At 38.7% G+C, this 21,104-nt stretch overlaps 1 protein-coding gene across 6 annotated transcripts in view; it reads right to left on the reverse strand.

Annotated features, from left to right (window-relative positions):
- MAP3K7 (mitogen-activated protein kinase kinase kinase 7) overlaps positions 1-18,517 on the reverse strand; it is a 47,684-nt gene extending 29,167 nt beyond the window's left edge. For 5 of the 6 annotated variants that reach the window (XM_063389652.1, XM_063389650.1, XM_063389649.1 and 2 more), the window contains exons 1-6: positions 18,386-18,517; positions 7,236-7,346; positions 5,554-5,619; positions 4,539-4,584; positions 3,744-3,882; positions 2,477-2,601 (exon numbers count right to left, since the gene is read on the reverse strand). In XM_063389652.1, the coding sequence (XP_063245722.1) occupies positions 2,477-2,601; positions 3,744-3,882; positions 4,539-4,584; positions 5,554-5,619; positions 7,236-7,346; positions 18,386-18,475 (577 nt within the window). In that variant the 5' untranslated portion in view covers positions 18,476-18,517. Of the gene's footprint in view, positions 1-2,476; positions 2,602-3,743; positions 3,903-4,538; positions 4,585-5,553; positions 5,620-7,235; positions 7,347-18,385 lie in introns of those variants that run through there. The other variant, XM_063389653.1, reaches the window with a different exon arrangement.
- Positions 18,518-21,104: the final 2,587 nt, after the last annotated feature.

Consider the following 21,104-nt stretch of genomic DNA (forward strand, 5'->3'; position numbering starts at 1 on the left):
GTCTAGTTTCATGTCAATATGGCAACAGTTGCAACAGGCTCCATCCACTACCTGTGACAAACTGTGCAAGGCAGAGAGCCTGTTCTCTGGCCTGTTCCTGCAGCCTAGCCAGTGTGCAAGACAAACACAAGAAACACGCTGCAGCATGAACCACAGGCCCTCTGGAAGTGAAGGCACTAATCTGGACTTTACAAAACTCTCTAAGAATGTGGAATCTCAACAACTCTTTACACCTGAATTGAAGTAGCTGAATGTAGTTAATGAGTTCAAAAGGTACAAAGGTCAGCTTATTTTCAAAGATGCTGGGGAAAAAAATGTCATGTAAACAATGGCAGATCACTAAAGGAAGCAAAATAGTCTCATCTATGCAGTCACAGCACTTTTGTAACACACAGCCCATGAAACTAAAGTAGTGCTATTCCCCTATTTGAGCAACAAAATTCTACTTTGTGGCTGAGAAGTCTTGGACTAATTCTGAAAAGTGAGAGTCCAAAAGAAGTGAGACAGTATTCTGTATTGTTCCCTTATGTGAGAGACTAAGATTGGATAGACACAATAATTCCTCAATTTATCCAATTTTACCAAAGCAATTTAATTTTTTTTAATAGTTCCTTCTAATGGGAGTCCTGATATTGGAATTGCTCTCTTTTACTTCATCCTGATCTATATAATATTATTTGATCTGTACAAGGCTTTAGGTGCCCTTGTGTTTAAAATGGGAGAAAATAATCTTAATATTACAGCAACTATTTCACTAAGCACCATGTTATGCAACAGATGCTTTTCATGCCTTTACTATTCTCATCTAGAAACCTTAGTACTTGAACAGCATCAAATTAATACTAGCCTTTATTCAATTGTTGAATTCTGATGCAGTAACACAAAGAAATTTTTAACAATTTTGACATTTTAGTAGTTTAATGATTGTTTCAAGAGTAATTTGATATGCTGCATCATAGAAGATGCATTATACTAGATTCTTTCCTTTTGTTGGTACTTGTGTTTTTATAATGATTTGTCTATTTATCAATAAGTGCTTTCAGTTAAAAGTACATAAAGACGTGTAAACTGAAGGCTTTTTGCTGCTGTCCAACAATAACTGCAATACAAGATTTTTTTGTTCTACTTTGCTGGATTCATACACCAGGGGAACTAGGATATGAACTGTAAATCCCTACTACAATAAACTTATTTACATCCATTTCAGAATAAGAGTTTTCACCAAAAAATCTAACTTTAACACTGATGTTCAATTGCTTATTTCTAAAAGAAAAAACAATCTCCTATTGATACAATTTAATTTAATAATAAACAAGTGTTAAGAACAGAACCAGTCCTGGCTAGAAAAACAGAGGAAGTGTCTGAATATAAAATGACATAATGGGAAATTTTCAGTCATTAGAGTAAAACAAATAATCCTTGGGTTATTGGGTTGGTACTCTAAACAACATGTGGAAGAAAATGGTACTTTCAGAACAGAAGTTCCAAAGGGGAGGGATCCTAAAGCTGTATATGGACAGTACCTGGAATGAGGACAGTAACAGAAAAGAAGCCACTTGGATCCAGAATCTGGGAAACCACTGCTGCACATATATACAACTTGCCAAATATATCAAATCAAGGACACCTGCTTCCTAAAGCAGGGGGATTACTTTTCCAGACCACTGCTAAATTGCATTGATAATTAATGTACGGACAGGTTAAAAGGTGTTTAATCTGCAATTTAGTATTATGGAATTATTTCTTTGATAATTATGCAGCCATTATAGGTATCTCATTATCAAGTATCATCAGTCTTCCCGAATTACACTCCAAGAAACAGTTTTTTTTCCTACTTAAACAAATTAACTGGTATTAACAAGTTCCTCAGTATGTAGGAAAGAGGAAGTACATCAAATCTCTAGATTACACAAAAAGCAGATGAAGATGGGAGTTACAAGAAAGTGGGGGATCAAAAAAGAAGGCAATTATGTTCAATTTAGAGACTCTAACAGGGAAATTCTAAAGTTAAAAGCTGATCAGAGTAGGGAGGGAAAATAATGACAGTGTATTTAAATGACAGAAGAGTTTGAAATGATTTAAGAATCTTAGAAACAGCAAAATTGTGGGGAAAGAGCCCTCGGACTGTATTTTACTTACTTACAAAACAAGGAACTGAAGCTTTCTAAAGGTACTCCTTATGTAAATCTCAGCAATGACAAATAAAGGTTCCACATCTTCACGTAATTAAATGTCTAATTTTAACATGAGAGAGTTGGTTCAGTGCTGCTCTTCAAACCTCTGCACAATTATTTGACAATTATTTGACTTGTACAGATTTTAAAAAAATTGTTAGACTTCTGCCAAAACTCTTTCTGTTGTTACCTCAAACTTTAGTAAACTTTATTTTAAAGATCACATGATGCTCTTATTCCTATATCACATTAATTCATGGTTGCATCCCTATAAAGATAAAGTAATATTGAATTTTTATTACCTTCAAAAACTTCAGGTGCCATCCAAGCAGCACTTCCTTTGTTGTTGGTCATGTGTGTTTGAATATCACAGGCTGTACCAAAGTCACAGATTTTTAGAACTGTCCCCCCAGCTACCAAGAGCAAACTGTAAAACAACAAAAAAAGGATATTAAAATTGTAGAATAAAATAGTCTGAAAACAAACCACTGATTTTTTTTTTAATCCCAACAACTATAATTCAAATATAGGTGAATACCTTGGGCTTTGTATCTCAGCGCTTTGTTTTATAATATGGGAAATCCAGAAGGTAATTTGTGTCTAATGTGAACATATCACATATTTTAAAGTAATCTTTGTTGTAGTTTATTAACATTTCTACAAGCTAGATATTAAATAAATACCTTCAGCCATAGTAAAACCTTAAGAATATATAGACAAAAGTAGACTTTCAGATGCCAGGGGCTGAAAACCAACAAGTGCAGTAACAATTTTACCAAAAGAACAATCAAGACTCCCACTAATGTCAGTAAACCTAGCTCTTTATTTAAATGGAAGCACTTGAAGTTACATGTGAACAACTCTCAAAACTGAGGAATACAAGAAAGAACTAAAGATTTAAATTGTGGCTTCATGTTATAATTTTACCTGGTAATAAGTGCAGATTACCACCCAAAAGTGATGATTATGCTGATCCTGAAATATCTGTTTCTATCTTATCTGTGGAGCCAAATCTGAAGCTGTAAAATGAGCCAAATAACAAACTGACTGGGTAGAAAACTATTAAATTTTATTTCAGTGGAAAGTGCTGGGAGCTTCTGGCAGGGCTAGTGGAACAGGCAGAATGAGGGGATAAAGAAGGATGGCCACGTGGCAAAAGAGCTGTAATGCAACAGATTAAATATGACACTAGAACAAATCAACTCCCCCACAATGCTCTCTTATTGAACACCATAACCATTCCAAAACTGGAAGATTTGAAATGCTTCTGATAAGAAGCCCTATTCCTAATAAAATCCTCTTCCATGATTCAGGGCAAGAGCACGGTATTTTTCCAGTTTAACAGAAAGTAACTGACTACAGTTAATTTTCTGTATCATAAACCATCATTCTATAACTTGCATTTGCATTCTATAACTCTAAGTTTCAAATGCACAGCTTTCATTTGGAATACCGTACATCCAAAAGTTAGTGCCAATTAAAGGTATTTCTTTTAACTGCAATAAAATTATTATAAATTATTTTAAATACCAATTGTAAGAAAACATGACAAATGAACTGTAAACCTACTTGGGTGGTTTCAGGTCTCTGTGAATTAGAGCCTTTGGTTTCATACTGTGGAGATATGCCACTCCTTGGGAACACTGTAAACACCAGCTCATGGCATGTGCAGCAGTATAATGAGGCAGAGGTTCAGCACCGTGCAGCACTGCAAAACAAAGGCACAAACTAAAAAGAACTTTATTGCATATTACAACATACACAATGGAGTTAACAAAATACCAGTCAGAAAGCTCTGTGGAATCTAAGTAATCACCAACACTTCATTACTGCAACTAAAAATATCCTTCTGCAGATTGTTAAAGTAACAGAAATGTCAAAATATTTTTTGACAAAACACTTTTAAGTACACTTTCCATAATAATTTATGTTAAAATTCAGTATGAAAAGTGTTGGTTGTTGTCAGCTATCCCTGGTAAAGTCTTAAACAAATGCCCAGGGAATTTACAAATTAAGGAAGAATGTTTTCAGATATTCCACTGGAAGACCTTAAATTACTTGTATAAAATATAAGCATCTGCTATCAAGAACAAACCAGTGAACTGAAAAGAGGTTCTAAAAGGCACATTCCCTTCTTAAAATTATTTTAAGAATTTCAAAGAACCACATAATAGTTGGAAGAGATCTCTGGAAGTCCACCAAGCAGGTCAAACAGGCCACCTCCAGCTGGCTGTCCTGGACTGTGTTCAGGCGGCTTCTGAATAGCTCCAAGAATGGAGACATATTTATAAAACACCTTACAGTTTACATGATATTTGCCCAAATACTAGCACTTTAACTCCAGGAATTCGAAATGATACTCACCATTGTACAGAGAACCTCCTTCAGCATACTCCATAACAAGACACACCTTTGGGGGGAAGGGGACAAAAAACAGGCATATTTTCAATGCAGAGGCAGAAAACAGCTTTTGTAAACTGAAAGGGAAGTTTTGTGAGAGCAACTGGAAGGCCTCCATACCTAAGCTAATGGAAAATACATCAGTCAGTTTGAAATGTATGTATTTACATGTAAAAAAATCAGTTTTACACTTAGTTCCCATTAGAAAATAAAAGAATGACCCCTCTCCTCCTCACACTTAAAAAGCAAATACTGTCTTCAATCTGCAGTTCTCTGCTCTTTACTTTATTCCTTTAGTGGGTTACAAAAAAAAAAAAAAGGTTAAATACCATGCCAAAAGAATTTTACAAGTACCAAGAAAGAAAAGGGATGCAGCATTATTTTAAGCAATTAAATAGCTCAAAGAAGAATTAGCTAGGGATACATCTGTCCTGTGACAGTAACCTCTTTTCTGCTAAGAGAGTATGTGAGACTGCAGCTGTGGCAGAAAGCAAGCAAATCCTGAAAACTGCATGTATGAAAATAGAAGCTGATTTAAAAGACACAATCATGTGCTGATAATGCATTTCCTTTCTGTATTGATTTGCAATTAGTATGACTGTAGATATGAATGTAACTACTACATATGTAATATATTTTGACAAACTGAAGTATAACTGGTGTTTAGAAACAGATTTGGGGTGTTCTTGAAAGAATTTATTTTTCATGGCAATAGAAAGGAAAAACAAGTACCTGAAAGTATCAACCAACCTAGACATCTGTATATTTCCTTATTATGAATTTTACATATAAATAAAAGTTTATAATTTTACAATAATTATATTATATATAATAATTATATAAAAATTACAATTTTATATAAAATTAAATAAAATATATAAACTAAACGTTTTTAATATAAAATACATGCTCTGTGCATTGATGCTTGCATATGTTAGGTTAGTCACCTTTTGTCATAGTGACATAAGCTGTAACTTACTGGGTTGAGACAGGCTCCATATAACTTGACAATATTGGGATGGTTTACTCGTGACAGCTGTCGAAGCTGCAATACAAATCACACAGTTTCAAACCAGGGGAAAAGAAAGGATAATGCTTTATTTTCATAGCTATAAATAATACACCACAAGAGCAAATACAGTTTTCTACGTCTGCATAACCCCAGATGGTGATTTTACAAATTACAAGACTTATGTCACTCTTTGCATTTTAATTTATGTAATGAGGTTTGTGTCAAACTGGAACTGTGTTTTAAAAGAAAGTTTGAAGAAATTACATTTAAAGAAAATATTTTTTTCAGGCTATAGTAAAGTCACTCAAGTCACAGGCACTGTGCAACTATGACATCTATAGATTTGGGGCTCTTCCTGGAGCCCACCATTTTGGGACTAGATAAAAATTGTTTGATTAAATAAAAGAAATCAGAATCATACTGAATGAGAATCAAACATCATATTGTTTTGACAATATAGAGGATAAAAGTTCTGAAATCCCCAAGTCCACAATCCTGTAAAATAATTTAATATTAAGATGACATAGTTTCAAGAACCTGTTACTATTTGTACTGATGATTGCAGTAATTTGTATTGGGTTTTTTTACCAGTAGGTGGTAGAAGCAAGCAAAAAGGAATTTTTTTCCCTTTACACTGACTGCTGAAGTAGTTTATGCTGTCTACGGAGCAAATGCTATTATTTCTATACACTTCAAAAGATCTAAAAAATCAGAATAAAATATTTCAACTGATGCTTGCACTGTGCAGGGTTTCCTGAATAGCAACAATTACTGAAGCATTTCTGGAAATATCTACTCAGATCTCTTTCAAACACAAAAAATCCCAAGAGACCGAGCAGATCTACTCAGCGTTAAACCAGACTCAGATTAATAACCTTAAAAACTTTCCATCTTAATGAACAACATGTAAGTATTTACAGAAAGGCCTATTACAAACATACTTTTTCAGCCCTTTAGTGTGTCACATTTTACTATAGTTAGTTCTAAATTTAAGAGTTTTATTTTTAATGTATTTTGCGTATCCTTAACATCCTAAGTTCTAACTGAATAAATACGAAGCAGCATGTATCTCATTTAAATGAAACTTTTGATTCTAGAAAATATTACGTATCTTGTGAAGTTTATTCAATATATCTGAACTACTCAAGACATTTTTAAAGAAGCAAACAGTCAATGAAAACAGCGATTGCCTTTAAGGTAGCAATGTACTTACATACAAGAAAAAAATTATTCAAATATTAGAACTGCTGAAAAACTCAGAAATAATTTCAAAAATCAACCTAACTGTACTGGAGAACCTATGCTGTGGTCCCTGGAAGTGTTAATCAGCTCCAAGGCTTTGGTGGGTATTCCAGCTACACCTTAACTTCAGACTGGGACAGAATCCAAGAACTGTTATGTCCCTGCCTCTGTGCCCTTGTCTCTCCCACACTCTTGCTTTTCAGTTTTTACGAGAAGCAAACTAAAGGAGGTGCAATGTGCTTTGACAATCCTCCTGTTCTGCAAGACAAGGGTCCAGGCCTGAACTGGGTATCACAGGCAGCATTTATCTTGTTGTAAAGACGTAGCTCTTAGTACACTAAACACACCCATGAATTTCAGAGAACAAGCTCTACCAAACCCCGTATTTTCCATCAAATATACTGTACCTCTACAATGAAGGCTTTTCTTTCAGATTCACTTTCTATCTGTTTAATGGCTACATCTTTAGCTCGCCATTTTGCCTTGCAGACCACACCAAAGGCTCCTCTTCCAACAACCTAGAACAAAATATAAAACACTAGAGTTAAAACTTGAAATAGTTTCATTCACTGTGCAGGAATTCACAAACAGAAAAGAAATTTAATTTAGAAAACTGAAGATACACAGGCTTGAGTTTTGCAGTAGGAATTAAATACTATGCCATCAAAGCATAACTGGTCTTAGCTAAGCTTCCTCAAGAGATTATTCAACTGGAAAATTGGAAAACACACACACAAACATTTTATTACTAATGTGAAGTGACAGTACTTCAGGAAAGTACTCTAAATAATCTCAAGTATTTAGAACAAGATTTGCTCAGAAGAAAATTAGAGGAATGAGACTAATTTTTTTTTAGGTTTTACCCATGAAATCATAACTATCTGCTGTATTTGCTTACTCTTGCTAAAAACAGGAATTAAGACATCTGAAATTTAAATACATACACAACTGCACAGGACCATAACGAAATCGGGACAAGATGTTCAGTGTGCTCAAAGTTATCAGTTCATTTTCTCACAGATGACTCAAGAGTGTGATAGCAGTAAATTATCCTGCAAGTCCTCCAAAAAAGCACCATGTCTATAAACTAAGCTTTCTCTATTTCTGTTGAAGTCTGCTTTCTACCTTATTTAGAATTAACACTGCCTAAAACTATGAAAAAAAACATTCCCAGACAAGAGTCATAATTCTTCAATGTAACTTTCCAAAAGCAGTAGTAGCAGCTTCTGCACACTGGTGTTCAAGGAATCTTTAACCTTTGCTGTGAAGAAGCTTTAACACTATAATTATTTAGAGTGGCTCTTTGAAACCAAGCATAGAAATGAAAGCAGGATAGAAAGAAGGTCACTTTCAGTTACTGGTGAATTATATTACTTGAAAATTCACTTCTTTTAATTGTTCCTCAGACGAAAAATGGGAACATATAGGAATAATGACAAAACATGGACATGAGATGTAAAACTGAAGTAAGTCACCAAAACAGTGACTGCAGCCACTATAGGGAAGTACAGACAAGTGTGTTGTTACTCCTAGGCTCAAAAGAAAATGCTGAGGAGGAGGAAACCCGAGGCACACAGAGGCAAAGAAGGAAAGGGAACTCCTCCAAATCCAAAAAATGCAAGGCAGGCAAGATGAGAAGTAGGAGAGGGGAGGAGAAACAAGGGGCTGACTACCATTTATGTAAACCATTCTTGGGTTAGGTTCTTAGTATGTGCTTTCCAAATAAATAAATAGTGAAACTGATTTCCCCTGGGAATGAGATGGAAAAAGCTGCAGATGCATAACTCAAGACCTGCTAAACTGCCCTGAAGGATATGAGAAAGTCTACAATCAAGGTCCCAATTTGAAGAGATGAAAAATATAAATTAAAAAAAATCCCATCAAGATCTTGCATTAAGAAAGATCAAAAATGGTAAATTATGCCTAATATTTCTTAAGTTTCAATGTGGATATGACAGACAGCTGCCTGTGACAGCTATGGTGATCAATGGCCCTTTCATCTTCTGCTTTCCTTATTGCTATAAGAAATATATTTCTCTTTTACATTACAGCATGCACTTAGCCTTCCATGAGTTCCTGCCATCTCACCTTTACCTTCCACAAGAGTGGATCACAGACTGAGTCTGTGATAAGACATGCACAGGAGATGCACAGAACACGGCCCATTCTGTTCCACTAAAGAACAGGACCTGTCGATTGTAACCTCATCCCCCGGCCAAAGTGCAGGGCCTCAACTCCTGTCCTGACGTAATACAGAATAATTATTTTCTTGCATTCCACAAGTGAGGTTGGAAACACCAAGCCATATGAATGATAGATGAGCAGCCTACAAAAATAGTACATATAAACAAATTGGAAACAATGAGTCACTGGAAGACATGAAAGTCCCAAACATTTTTCCTTGTTATTTTCTTTTCTCTCTAAGGCCACATTTTGAATAAAATTAACCATCTTCTTGGGGTTGGCAGGTCGCCCACCTCCTACTGCTGCAAGAGTTGTCCATTACAAAGCCTCTACCCACCTTGCACAGCACAGGACCAGACCTCCAGAATAAGGAAAATCTCATCCGTTGGTGTGTGTGCCACAAGTCTGCATTTCGCAGAAATGGTGATTAGTAAGCACATAAAAATCCACCGTGCAAACACTTGGGAAATGCTAAGGAATGAGAGAAGGATGCCACAGAGCACCTTGTGCACGATGAAGTGTATTGGCAGCAGCAAAAAAGTTCCACATCTGCTGCTCCCCTACACTGTGAAGGAATCCAAACAGGGTTACCTAAGTGAGTGGGAAGAACTTTCCCTTCCACTTAGGGAAAAGGAGAGGGCATATAATGAATTCTCCTAGGTGGATACAATTGGCCTTATGGTGCAAGCCTGTGTGAGTCACCTTTTAGAAGGCTCCTCTTCTAAAGGGATCTTTTCCCATACTCTTTCACAGTTTTCAACTACAACTCTGTTACATTTAATCCAGTGACAGAAACAAAAAGAGTTATTTGAGAACAGTGCATACACATCAGTTAAAAGACTGGTCTCAAAATTTAATGAAGTAATCTGACTTTTTCTTTACTTAGCCTGAATCACTTACAGCAGTTTGTGATGGGTCAGGCTTACTTTTTTTTCTGGCTAGTTGTATCTTTCCCTGCTGAAAAGAGTTGTATATGTCCATACGTACACATACACTTATCTATTATGCATACGATTTTAATATTATGACTATGCAACATACACTACATGTATTTTTATACATTAAATATATTTATTTTTCAGATGTATAACAAAAATATAAACCCCATGTATCTCTTCCATTTAATTCCACATGGTTAAATTCAGCTCATAAGTCAATATAAATGCATACTGTTCCCCTGCAGATAAATCCATGATTATTTGCAGGTTTCATCCTGAGAACTGGTACATGTATTTGCAGTTCATATACTAAAGAAAACAGAAAACATTATTTTTCAATGTTCTTGTATTTTTAACACTGTTTCTACTAAATGAAGAAACTCACAGAAACAAGTATACTGCCCAATGTAGTGTTTTACATTGAGCCATGAATATTTTAACTGAAAAGTGAAAAAAATCCAAGAATCAGATGTACTTTATGAAGTTCCACTGATGACTGGGAAAAAATAATAATAAAAAATAAAATCAGTGTCGAGCACCAGGAGGAAGAGTATATACCAGGCAATCTAAACCTTAATTACATAATAGAAAGCTGTGAGACCTTCAGGTACATAAATTTTATTGTTGGTGAAAACAGTTTGATAAATGCTTATGCAGTCAAGGTTTCATAACAATTTATCAGTGACTTGGTGCCTGCTCAGGCAGAGGGTTGAACTTGAGAAGAGGACATGAATGCAGTGAATATTTACCTAGGATACAGGGAAAACAGAAGAGCTGATCCTCCATTAAAGCAGTTCAGGCTCTTGGATAGCACATGAAAGGAGCAACCATCAGAAATAATGACGGATCCAGTATAAATTAAAGTTTCCCATATACGAAAACTCAGTGTGTTTTTCCTACTTAATCTGGAAAAAGTACCTTACTCATAGCAAAAACCCCCTTCTAACTGACAGAATGCAGCTTGTGGTGGAGTCCACTTATATATAATTTTCTTCCCTTAAATTTATTCTTCAAAGGAGTAAGTCTTAGATATTGTCAGAACAGTTTAAACACTACGTAGTTTCCTTCAGCACTTTGTGCAGGAACTAAGTAACTTAATATCACAGGAGGGAGGCACTGCCTGAACTTTAGTTTCTTCATGCTCATTCCTTTTTGTCCCCTGCTTTTGGTGCCACACCATATGTTTGGGCAATAGTGCATATTTGGAATTATATGAAGCACAGTTAATGCAATTATTGACACAACAAATCAATAAACAGCAGTTGATTTGTAGCACTGTGTACATTTGGAAAATGATCTAAAAATAAACACGTTCTTTTGGTAAAAGCTTCTATCCCTTTAAATATCATCTAGGAGAAAAAAGGAAAATATAGGGTAGATGAGACATTTAGAAATAGAGTAAGAACAAGTCTGCTTCTACCCTTCTCACAGAAGAGAATTAAGTTTGTCAAAACCACTCGGTACATGACACAAAAACATTTTTAACTGGACGTAATACTTAAAGAAATCCAAAGATTGAAAAGTGTATTAAAAAACTATTCTTCTACCTATAAAATAGATACCAGTAAAAAGTCACATTTTACTGTGTGACAAAGTGACATGGTGAAGGACAGTGCCACTTGCATGTTTTCCAGATAATGTATTTAGAGTCTTATTTAAAGAATATGAACCATACAAGAACCCTGGAACAAGCATTACCTCTGTCTCTGTGTACAAATAGTATCAAATGCTGTACATAAACAAAGATACATGATACTGACTTGTAAGTATGTAGACTATACTGACTGTTAAGTTATGTAGACTAGAAATCATGCAGGAAATAGAGACTAAAGATATGTTAAGACCTTAAGGATGTATTTTGTCCTAAGGGATGTGACCAAAAAAAGTAAAACAAAAAAAATGCATCTCTATTTATTTAGATGCACCATAATCCCCTAAAAATGTCAAAACTTTGGAAGAAATTATTCAACTTTCCATTAACTGCACAGGTTTTCTATTAACTCAAAACCATAAAAATGCAAAGTTTTTTTCTCTATCCATAAAGTTTCCATGTAAGGTAGTTCTGCATGCTGGATACCTAGTGCTTTTCTTTCTAAAAAAAAACTTGCTGGATATATAAGACAGCAATAAAATATAATAGCTCCCTAGTTAGCAGACGTAGTATTCTTTGGAGAACTGACTTCATAATTTGCAGTATCTACTGCATGACATGCTCATTTATGATTTTGGGAAGCAAGATAAACAGTTACAAAAATCCAACAACAGAAACCCAAAACCCCCCATGCTTCCAAAATGACAACAGGCTTTAAGTTATATTTAATATCTATGTTGTTTTGTTTACTAGTATATTTGCTAATGAAATGGTATGTATGCAAACTGAATGTTTGGATCTCTCAAGCTCCAGACACTCCACAAGACGGAGTAGAAAAAATATGTTCTATAATGTGTTCTAAAATGCAAAAAGGAATCACATTTTAAAATTCAGTTGCTTATACTCTCTCTGTCTACCAGAGCTCCAGCAGTACCATTAAAGTATACTAATATTTTCAGTTTTTCACATATCTGCCTGTATGGCACATGGAGCACAAATTAAAAAAAAAAAAAAAAGTGCCAAAAGAAGCCATAAACAACAGTTTAGAGCTTCTAAAAACATATGTCTACACTTTCTAACATTCATTCAACTAGCCTGAAATTCCAGCTTTAGCTCCTCTGTGTGTGCTATGCTTTATTAAGTAGGTAGAAGCAAATGGGCCCTGTGCCACAAATGACTGTGGCCAATACCCTGGCAGCAGTTTTGGGAAGGAGTTCAGATCTATCTGCCAATTCTTACAGCTATGTTCTTTGACTGGTTAAGTTTATTTGTATTAGTGTCAGCAAAACTCCAAATGTTGCTTTTCCTTTCTGGGATTCACACAGCAATGAAGAAACCTCCAAATCCTCTTCACTCCCCCACCCCGAAAACCCCTGTAAGCTACTAAGTTGAAGTAAGCTAAATCATTTAGTTTAGATTAGGTTTCCAAGTTTCAATTTAAAAGTTATGCAAAACAGCACAGGAAAAAATAATTCTTCCTGGAAGAAACTGGTTATTAAAATCAACTTAGATTCTTAATAAATATAGCCAAGTTCTGCTTGACAAAATCATACAGTTGGTCCCCATCTAGTGTTTCATGTTAGAGCTGTATAACGCTGTACAGTTTTCATTCAGTGGCCTGTGTATCTGAATGTAGTTCTGTTTTAAGAACTTTTCAACTTCTCTTTTCAACTTCTTTAGCATATTTTTATGAAGAAACAAAGTATCATCTTACATGTTCCTGAAATTAGAGAATCAGAGAATGGTTTGGGTTGGGAGATCATCTAGTTCCAACCCCCCTGTAATGGGCAGGACACCTTCCACTAGACCAGGCTCCTCAGAATCCCATCCAGCCTGCTCTTGAAAATTATGTTTCCAGAAATTCTTCCTTTGTTCTGAACATGCAACCAAACCTCCCTGCATTTTGATGGCTCAAGTCATTCCAAGAAATGCGTGCATCTCAAAGATAACAGCTTATCAAGTTATACTTTCATTCTGGCATATCACATACTGAAAAGCTTTTGCACACCGATAGGGTTTTATACATCTGTCTCAAGAACTGAACTCATTTTAATTACCAGCAATTTAAAAACATTAACAAAACTGTCTGATGCTCTACTATGAATCAACTTGTTCTGTTAGAGCAACCCAGAGAGTGGATTATTGTTTTAGAAACAAGATGCTGGGTAAAGAGGCACACAGGGTGCAGGACTCTAACATGAGCTTTCTGGACTGGTACTGCCTAAAATCATTGGTCTTTGGAAAAAGACCAAACCAAAAAACAAACAAGTATTCTGCAACCAGTAAAATACTGGTAACAATCCACTGGGTGGAACAAATAAGGGACATGTGGAACTTGCTCTGTTATTTTAGTTTTCTTCTTAGGGAAAGCTTTTAGACATAGAACTCTATTATTATCTCATAAATATGGATCTTGCTTTCATCACTGGAACAGGAAGATCTGTGAGGTTTCTTTCCCATGTGTTCTTTATGAGAATGAAGTATAAGTGCCTTTTACAGGACACAAACTGATTTACTGAATATATCTGCATGTGTAGAAATGAGTGTAAAGTGCCACATTAAGAGCTGAACTAGCTATTAGCCATCTTCTAACTCATTGAACAGTAAATTTCATCCACATGGAATTGGTGTTGCATAACTTCTGCTATAAATTCACACCCCAGCTGACACTTCAGCTATTTTCTTATGCAAATGAATGAAGAGAATCTTCCACTGGTGTAACTAAACTACATTTAAGTAGTTACTTGAATTAATTCAGAAACGTATTCAAAGTAAAATCAGAGAAAATATTGGCATATGTTTTCACCATGTACTTATTTTTTGCCTTTGTTTTTGAATATCCAGCTTTGCACCTTGAAGTCTTACTGGAAAAGGCTGAGAAATCCCCTGATTTCAAATGGATTTTTAACTACCACCCTTGGTTCTTGAGAATGAATCCTTCTATAGTCATGTCAGATATCCAAGAATGCTGTTCAGATCTTAAATCACATCTGGTTCTTCTACAAACATCTCCCAATTTTTCAGATTGGTATTTTATAACTGGGGATGATTCTCCAGAACACAGAAACAATGGAAGTAGTAACAGCTCCATGTTCAACAGCAGTTTACACAAATCTGCTTTACCTTGTAATGGATATAATCAGTCACTGCATCTCACTAACTTTTTAAAACCATATAAAGGGGAGCAAAACCCAGTTGCCTTGCTGTATTGCTCATTCTCTTGCCTCTCAACTGCTTTGCTCCAGAATTGGAAGGAACACATGTAGTTCTCAGCACACCAGTCAGTTAATGAAGTTATTCAACTATTTCAAAAATATCTAAAATAGGTGAACATACTATAAATTGTATCCTCTTAATTGCTGGGACCTTATGTAAATTTTCTAAAATAAATATTTATAAAGCTTACCTCTTAATCTCAAAGAAAACATTACCCTAATTCTCTTAGAATTAACTATTGCCCCAATAGATTGTTGAAAATAAACTTCACTGTAAACTGCAATATACCAGTAGAGCATTAAACAACAATTTTCACATAATTTACTTTCAGACCATCCAAAAGTAACTTGCAACTATAGAAATATGGCATTAGTTTTAAACTTGTCTACATCAGGCAGTGACTGGGCAGGGTTGCAGTATACATGACCAGACATGCACCTCTGGCTGTGCAATCCAAGGATACACACATCATGTGATGAGGAGGTCTACGTTTTGGTCATGTATGCGACTGTTACTCAGTTACCTGTGGAGGAAAGCCTGTGGAATTTTCAGGAAAGAGTGGCAGGGAGTCGGCTGCCAGAACAATTAAAACCAAAGTCTGTTTGTTGTTTAGATGTGGAAACTCCTCTGTGGAGATGTGGAAAAAACAACAGGAGTGTTGTTCTACATTTAAATAAGAGATTTTAAAACAAGGCTATTAGGCTTTTTATGTTGACTTGATTTCAGTTATATTAGTTTTTGGGTTTTTTTTTCTAATGATTTGTCTGTCTAATACTAAAAACATAAAATGGCCATTTTCACAATCAAAAACTTGCATAGTAAAATAGAGAGCACTTTTGCTGAAAACAAGTTTTATGTTGTTTTTCCCCTTTTAGTTTTGAAGATGCTCCTGTTGTGTCACATCAATTTTGATTTGACTCTAACTCTTTAATAATTGTCTCTATTATTTACTTCACTTTAAGCACTTGAAATAACGAAAAGGCAGACTGAAGCTGGAGACACGTGTGACTGGTGGGAAGTAATACTACAGTTAGTCATCTGCATGGTAGCTCAAGTGAAATATGGTATATTCTTGTTTTTATCTTAGTAGAGTTCAGACAAACCTAAATGAAAGTGCACTTATAGATCTCACATTTATTAGCAAGGTCTCTGGGCCTGCAAGTATTCCAGAACTTCAATATCTATTAATAAACCAGTGGCAGAGTGGGACTGCTATCTGCTGACAAGACAGCCTTGATAATACAACAGCAAAGCTATGATTATAAAAGCATTTGAGTTTCCAGTGTAGATCTCTTAACAATCCATTTTGAAACATTTGAAGTTTGCCAAGCATAAATATGACTATTTTGAGATTTTACAGCCACTTAAAATTCTTGAAAACTTCTGAGCCTAAAGTAAGAGTACAGAAAATCCTCAGTAAGGATGTGTGTTTTGTTATGACTACGAAGTTGACTATTTGTGCTGAAACTGCATCATGAGTAAGAGGTCAACACCCACAGCTCAGAAAAGCAGGTCTAAGTATGATCTCCAATCCATTTGTTTTCTTGTACAGTAGGTCTTATTTCTTCCTCTGTGCAACGATATTTAGACTGTGTACAGCACTAGAGTATCCCCATTGCCTATAGGGACTTCTGGGAGGACAGGGACACTCAAAATGCAATGCCAGCTGTGAACAGACTTTTTCATGGAAACAGCACTTTCTAAGTTCTCTTGCTTATATCACATGAGCTATCTCTACAAAGATATTGTGTGGAGAATAACACAACCACACGCTTTAAACATATTTTGACTTGGGCATTGTCTCTAGATACATTTTTGTGATGACAGTCCTGTTTCTGCGAGCTCCAGGTGCACATGTGTGGGACACAGTCAAGCTCTGAGCACTAAACCTTAGAATGCTAAACTCTAGTTACACCAATTACACACTACGCAGCTCCACATTTCCTACATGTAAACCAGCAATACAATCCTTGCTAACAACGTCCCCAAGAGTGGTGTGAGGATTAAAGATTTGTATAGCACTTTATTCATTCAAAGAGCTACGTCTAACACAGCAGATGTGGTACTCGCTTCTGTGAGCCATCACTGGGCACCATTTTACAAGGGATAACCCCCTTAACTTTCCTCACCGGGTGAGAAATGCTATTTCTCCCAAAACATATGATTTGATCCCCAGCTATTGGTAAGTGTTGCAAAAACAACAAAAAAACCTTCACTTCAGAATAGTTAAATGCATAAAGGGAGGCGGAACAACTAGACTTACAGAAACAAAAACCTTTATGGTTGCCAGATTCATAGAAAGAGGTAAAGGCAATCTTTTGAAAGATACTGTCTTCTGAAAATTTGCAGTGCTTGCTTTGGTGAAAGCCAAAGTTACCACAATACTACCTGAATACAGCAGAAAGTATCCTGGTGCTCCATGGAAACATAGATTTTAAGGTCCCTGAACTATCCCCAGGAGACCCAAGCCCAGTAGGATAACTATGAACAAACCAGTATCTAGCAAACTGCTCTAAAAACCTGAGAAACAGGTTGTCATACTTATCAAAGCTAAGAAAAAACTCCACTTCCACACACACTTTTTAAGGAAAAGAGGGTAATTATTACTGAAAGAGAAAGATGGTAATCTATAAATAAAAGCACAGAGTCTGTTTCAGCCGTCTTGGATGCCTGTTAGGTCCAGACTCTACAAGCCGGCCTCATCAAATTTGTTATGGATCTACATGAAGCAACTTCATTCCTGTAGAGAATTTAGCAGGGGACAAAGGAAAAACCAGCAGCAATATTTTTGTGTAATTCTGAGAGTCAAACAACACTGCAATATATAGAGACTACTGAGCCTGTTATTAAAGCACGCAAGCCATTCTAGATCACACCAACCCTACTTTCATAGGACCCCCCCCACCAACAGATGAAAGGTACACCTGAAATAACTTCACTATGTGATTTTCACAGAGAAAAACTTCTTTCCAGTTTTGTTATACAATAACTGAATGTCACTTCCTGGGTAACAGGCACAGGCCACAAATGAAATGTTACATATACATGAGTGCAACATCACCAGCCTATGTTAAGAAAAAAAAATCTGTTTATCCTTACAGCTCACAGAGCTGTAAATTTAGAAAATCATTAAGAGTGGCATGATCATTATATATATAATGGCTCAGTTTGCTGGCAGAAGGAGAAAGCAGGGGAATAGAGATCTGAAGGAAACATTAGAATTGACAGTTCCCTCTTGACAACTACGTTTGCCACCCATACTAAAGTGGGTGGCAAAATGGGCGGCGAAACTTTAAAGTCCTGAATAAATCTACCCCGTTTAAATAAAACTCCACAGTAAGGCATCCAGCAGCAGGGCCGGCAGAAGAAAGCTGGCACCTCCGCTCCCAGCTAGAGCGCCTCGGTTCGCTGGCGCCAGCCGCTGTAGCATCCACGGGGAGCACAGAAGGCCCGGGCAGGTACATGCGGGGGTCCCGGCACGCCGCCGCACCCGGGAGGCCTCCGCGGCCCCTTCCGCAGCGGAGGGACGGCGCCGGCAAGGAGAACCCCGGGGCGCTCGGGGTCTGCGCGGCGGGGGCCAGGCTGGCCGCGCCGGGAGAACCAGGGGGGCGGCGGGACCCCCACTCACCTCTTCCACCTCGATCTCTTTGTAGTCGATTTCTTCGAAGTTGAGGACCGGGGAGGTTTCAATCATTTCAGCGGAGGCGGTAGCGGACATGCCTCCTCTTTCACCGCGGCGAGGAGAGGGGGCCGGGGCTACGCGAGGGTCCGGCACCAGGCAGCCGAGGGCCGGGGCCGGGGCTACGCGGGGCTCGGCGGCGGTTCCCGGCGCAGGTCGGGGCGGGCCTGGCCGAGGCGCCGCCGGGGCCGCATCCGCGGGGGCCTCGGGCCTCACTGGCGGCGGGCACAGGCCCCGGCGCCGCCGCTGCGCATCCCGCGCCCTCCCGCAGCCCCGCGGGGCGCCGCGCCGACTGCCCTAGGCCGCGGCCTCTGCGCAGCGCGGGACCGCCTCGGCCGCGGGTCCCCGGGCGAGAGAAGGCGGCGCCCCCGGGGCCGCAGCCGGGCTCCTCCGCCAGCCCCAGCGGCGGCAGCGGGAGAGGGGGCCGCGGCGGGGGTGGGAGAGCCGCTCAGAGCCGCGCCGCGGCCGCCGCCGCTGACATCAGAGCCGCTTCCTGCTGCCCCGGCCGAGGAGGAGGGACGGAGTGAGACAGTAAGGGAGGGAGGGAGCGCCAGGCGGGGGCGGGCAGGGAAGCGCCGGCAGCAGCGGCCTCTCGGGCGGCCGCGGCGGGGCCACGGCCTGGCGGCGGCACCGCCCCCGCCCCGCCCCGCCGCCCGCCGCCGCCAGGGGGAGCAGGCGCGGCCCCGCTTGCTGTTGGTGCCGCCAGCCGGGAGCCGCCGGCGGGGCGCGGAGCGGGGCGGCGGCAGCGCGGCCTCGCACGGAGGGCAGAGTCCGGCCGGCAGGGCTCTGCCGGGCACGGCCCCATCCCGCGGCCGCGTGGTACCGGCCACGGGATGAGAGTGCGGGGCCGCAGGCCTTTTCCCTGCGCACACACACACACACACACACACACACACATACACATGCATATGGTCATGCCTTTTCCATGTATATTTGCATGTATTGTTCCAGGGCAGGAGGTATTGTATGGGGTCTTGGGACGAGGGCAGCCCTTGTGTTCTTCAGCGGTGCTTTCTCTGGGGAAACCTGTGCGTAGGAGGGTGGCTGTGGAGTGGAGGGTAATGGAGCAGTTGGTGTAAACACATAGTAATAAAGGTGTCAGTCTCCGGAATTAACATATACTTTAACTACTCCCTCTCCAAGGGAGTGTTGACCTACTCTTTACAAGGACTGGCTCCTGCTCCTGCTTCTGCTTTTGGCTGGAGCATTCACCCAATTGATGTTTTGGTGGTAAATGTCTCAGACTGGTGCTTCAGGGCAGTCCATGGGGTGAAATCAGTGCTGAGATGAGTGAATAAAGTTGCTGCGTTCCCCTGAAACAGCTGTGCTTCATTTTGATATGTTTAGCCTTTGGGCTATATAAAAAAAATTATGTTATTGTACAATGCTATTAATAGTATGTCATTTTAGTAGATCTAGTAAGCTTTTCTAGATCTTCCTCTACTAGTGAATTCATGCTAGTGAATGTCTGTACCTCACAAAGAAGTCTCATAAATGTAGATAGATCTGGTTTACAGAGCTAGCCTGAGAAAGCCACTTAAACAGTTTACTAGGAAAAAAACCATCAAGAATGAACATGGGCAGTGACTTAATCTTGTGGTGGCTCAGCTGGTAAAAAAGCCAAACTGAAAGAACTTCTATCAGAGCTGCTGCACTTTGTGACAGGTTGTCATTATGGGTTGTTTGCTCTCCTCTTGTATTTTTCTTCGCTTTTGTAATTTGTCCAGGATTTTCAGATGTACACCAATCCAGAAATCCCAGCCAAGTAGTCACAGTACGTGTTGACTCTGTTGCATGCAAGATGAAACTCGTATGCAGGGCTGGTTGGTTGGTGCAATTACATGCAGGTGCAATAAATGCAAGTGCAATTACATCACCCAAGCAATCTGTGTGTATATGGGGAGCAGACTTGTATGCTAATTGTGCAGAGTTTCTGTTGCTTTTTGATTTTCTGGTATGGTTTGGTCTAGAAAGATCTAAAGATCTTCTGTTAGCCAGGGGAAGTTTCCAGGTACCACAAAATCTGACTAATATCTGCTTCATCCAGCAGTAGGGTTATTCAGAGCCCCTACTTTCTCAGGTTATTTATAGATTTGGATGTTCATACTGACCCTGGTACCCTCTTATACACAGTAAAGCATTTGATTTTCATTTTCTCAAAAGCCGCTGTTAGTGCACGTCTTGTCATGCTGTGACCAAGAACCAAGTCATAACCATGTTGATACCTGAACCTCAGAACTTCTTACAGGAAGGTGTGTCACTGTGTAAGCAGCTGCTACTGTCTCAGCTGCTGAGTGTGCAATGTACTGACTATTGGGAGATGAAGAATGTGGATTTCTGAGGTATTGAGAAAACTGCACGTCAAATGAAAACCAGACTCCTTTCAGTCTGGTTCATGTATCTTCATACTGGTTCATACTGGCTTCATACTGCTGTATGAATTGCTTCAGTTCTCTAAACACTTGTAGATCAAGACAAAGAACACCTAAAGTCAACTAAAGCCGTGAATGAAAAGAAAGGGAGGTGTGAATATCTATCACTGCTAGTCTTGATACCTAGTTGCAATCATGAGCATGGTCTCAGGCCAAAAGCTTAAAATTTTGTTTCATTTTTGGACACATTTGCATTGGGGAAGGTGAACTACTTCAGTACTTTTTAGAAAGATGGC

Source organism: Prinia subflava, chromosome 2 (genome assembly GCF_021018805.1).
Source record: "Prinia subflava isolate CZ2003 ecotype Zambia chromosome 2, Cam_Psub_1.2, whole genome shotgun sequence".
NCBI lineage: Eukaryota > Metazoa > Chordata > Aves > Passeriformes > Cisticolidae > Prinia > Prinia subflava.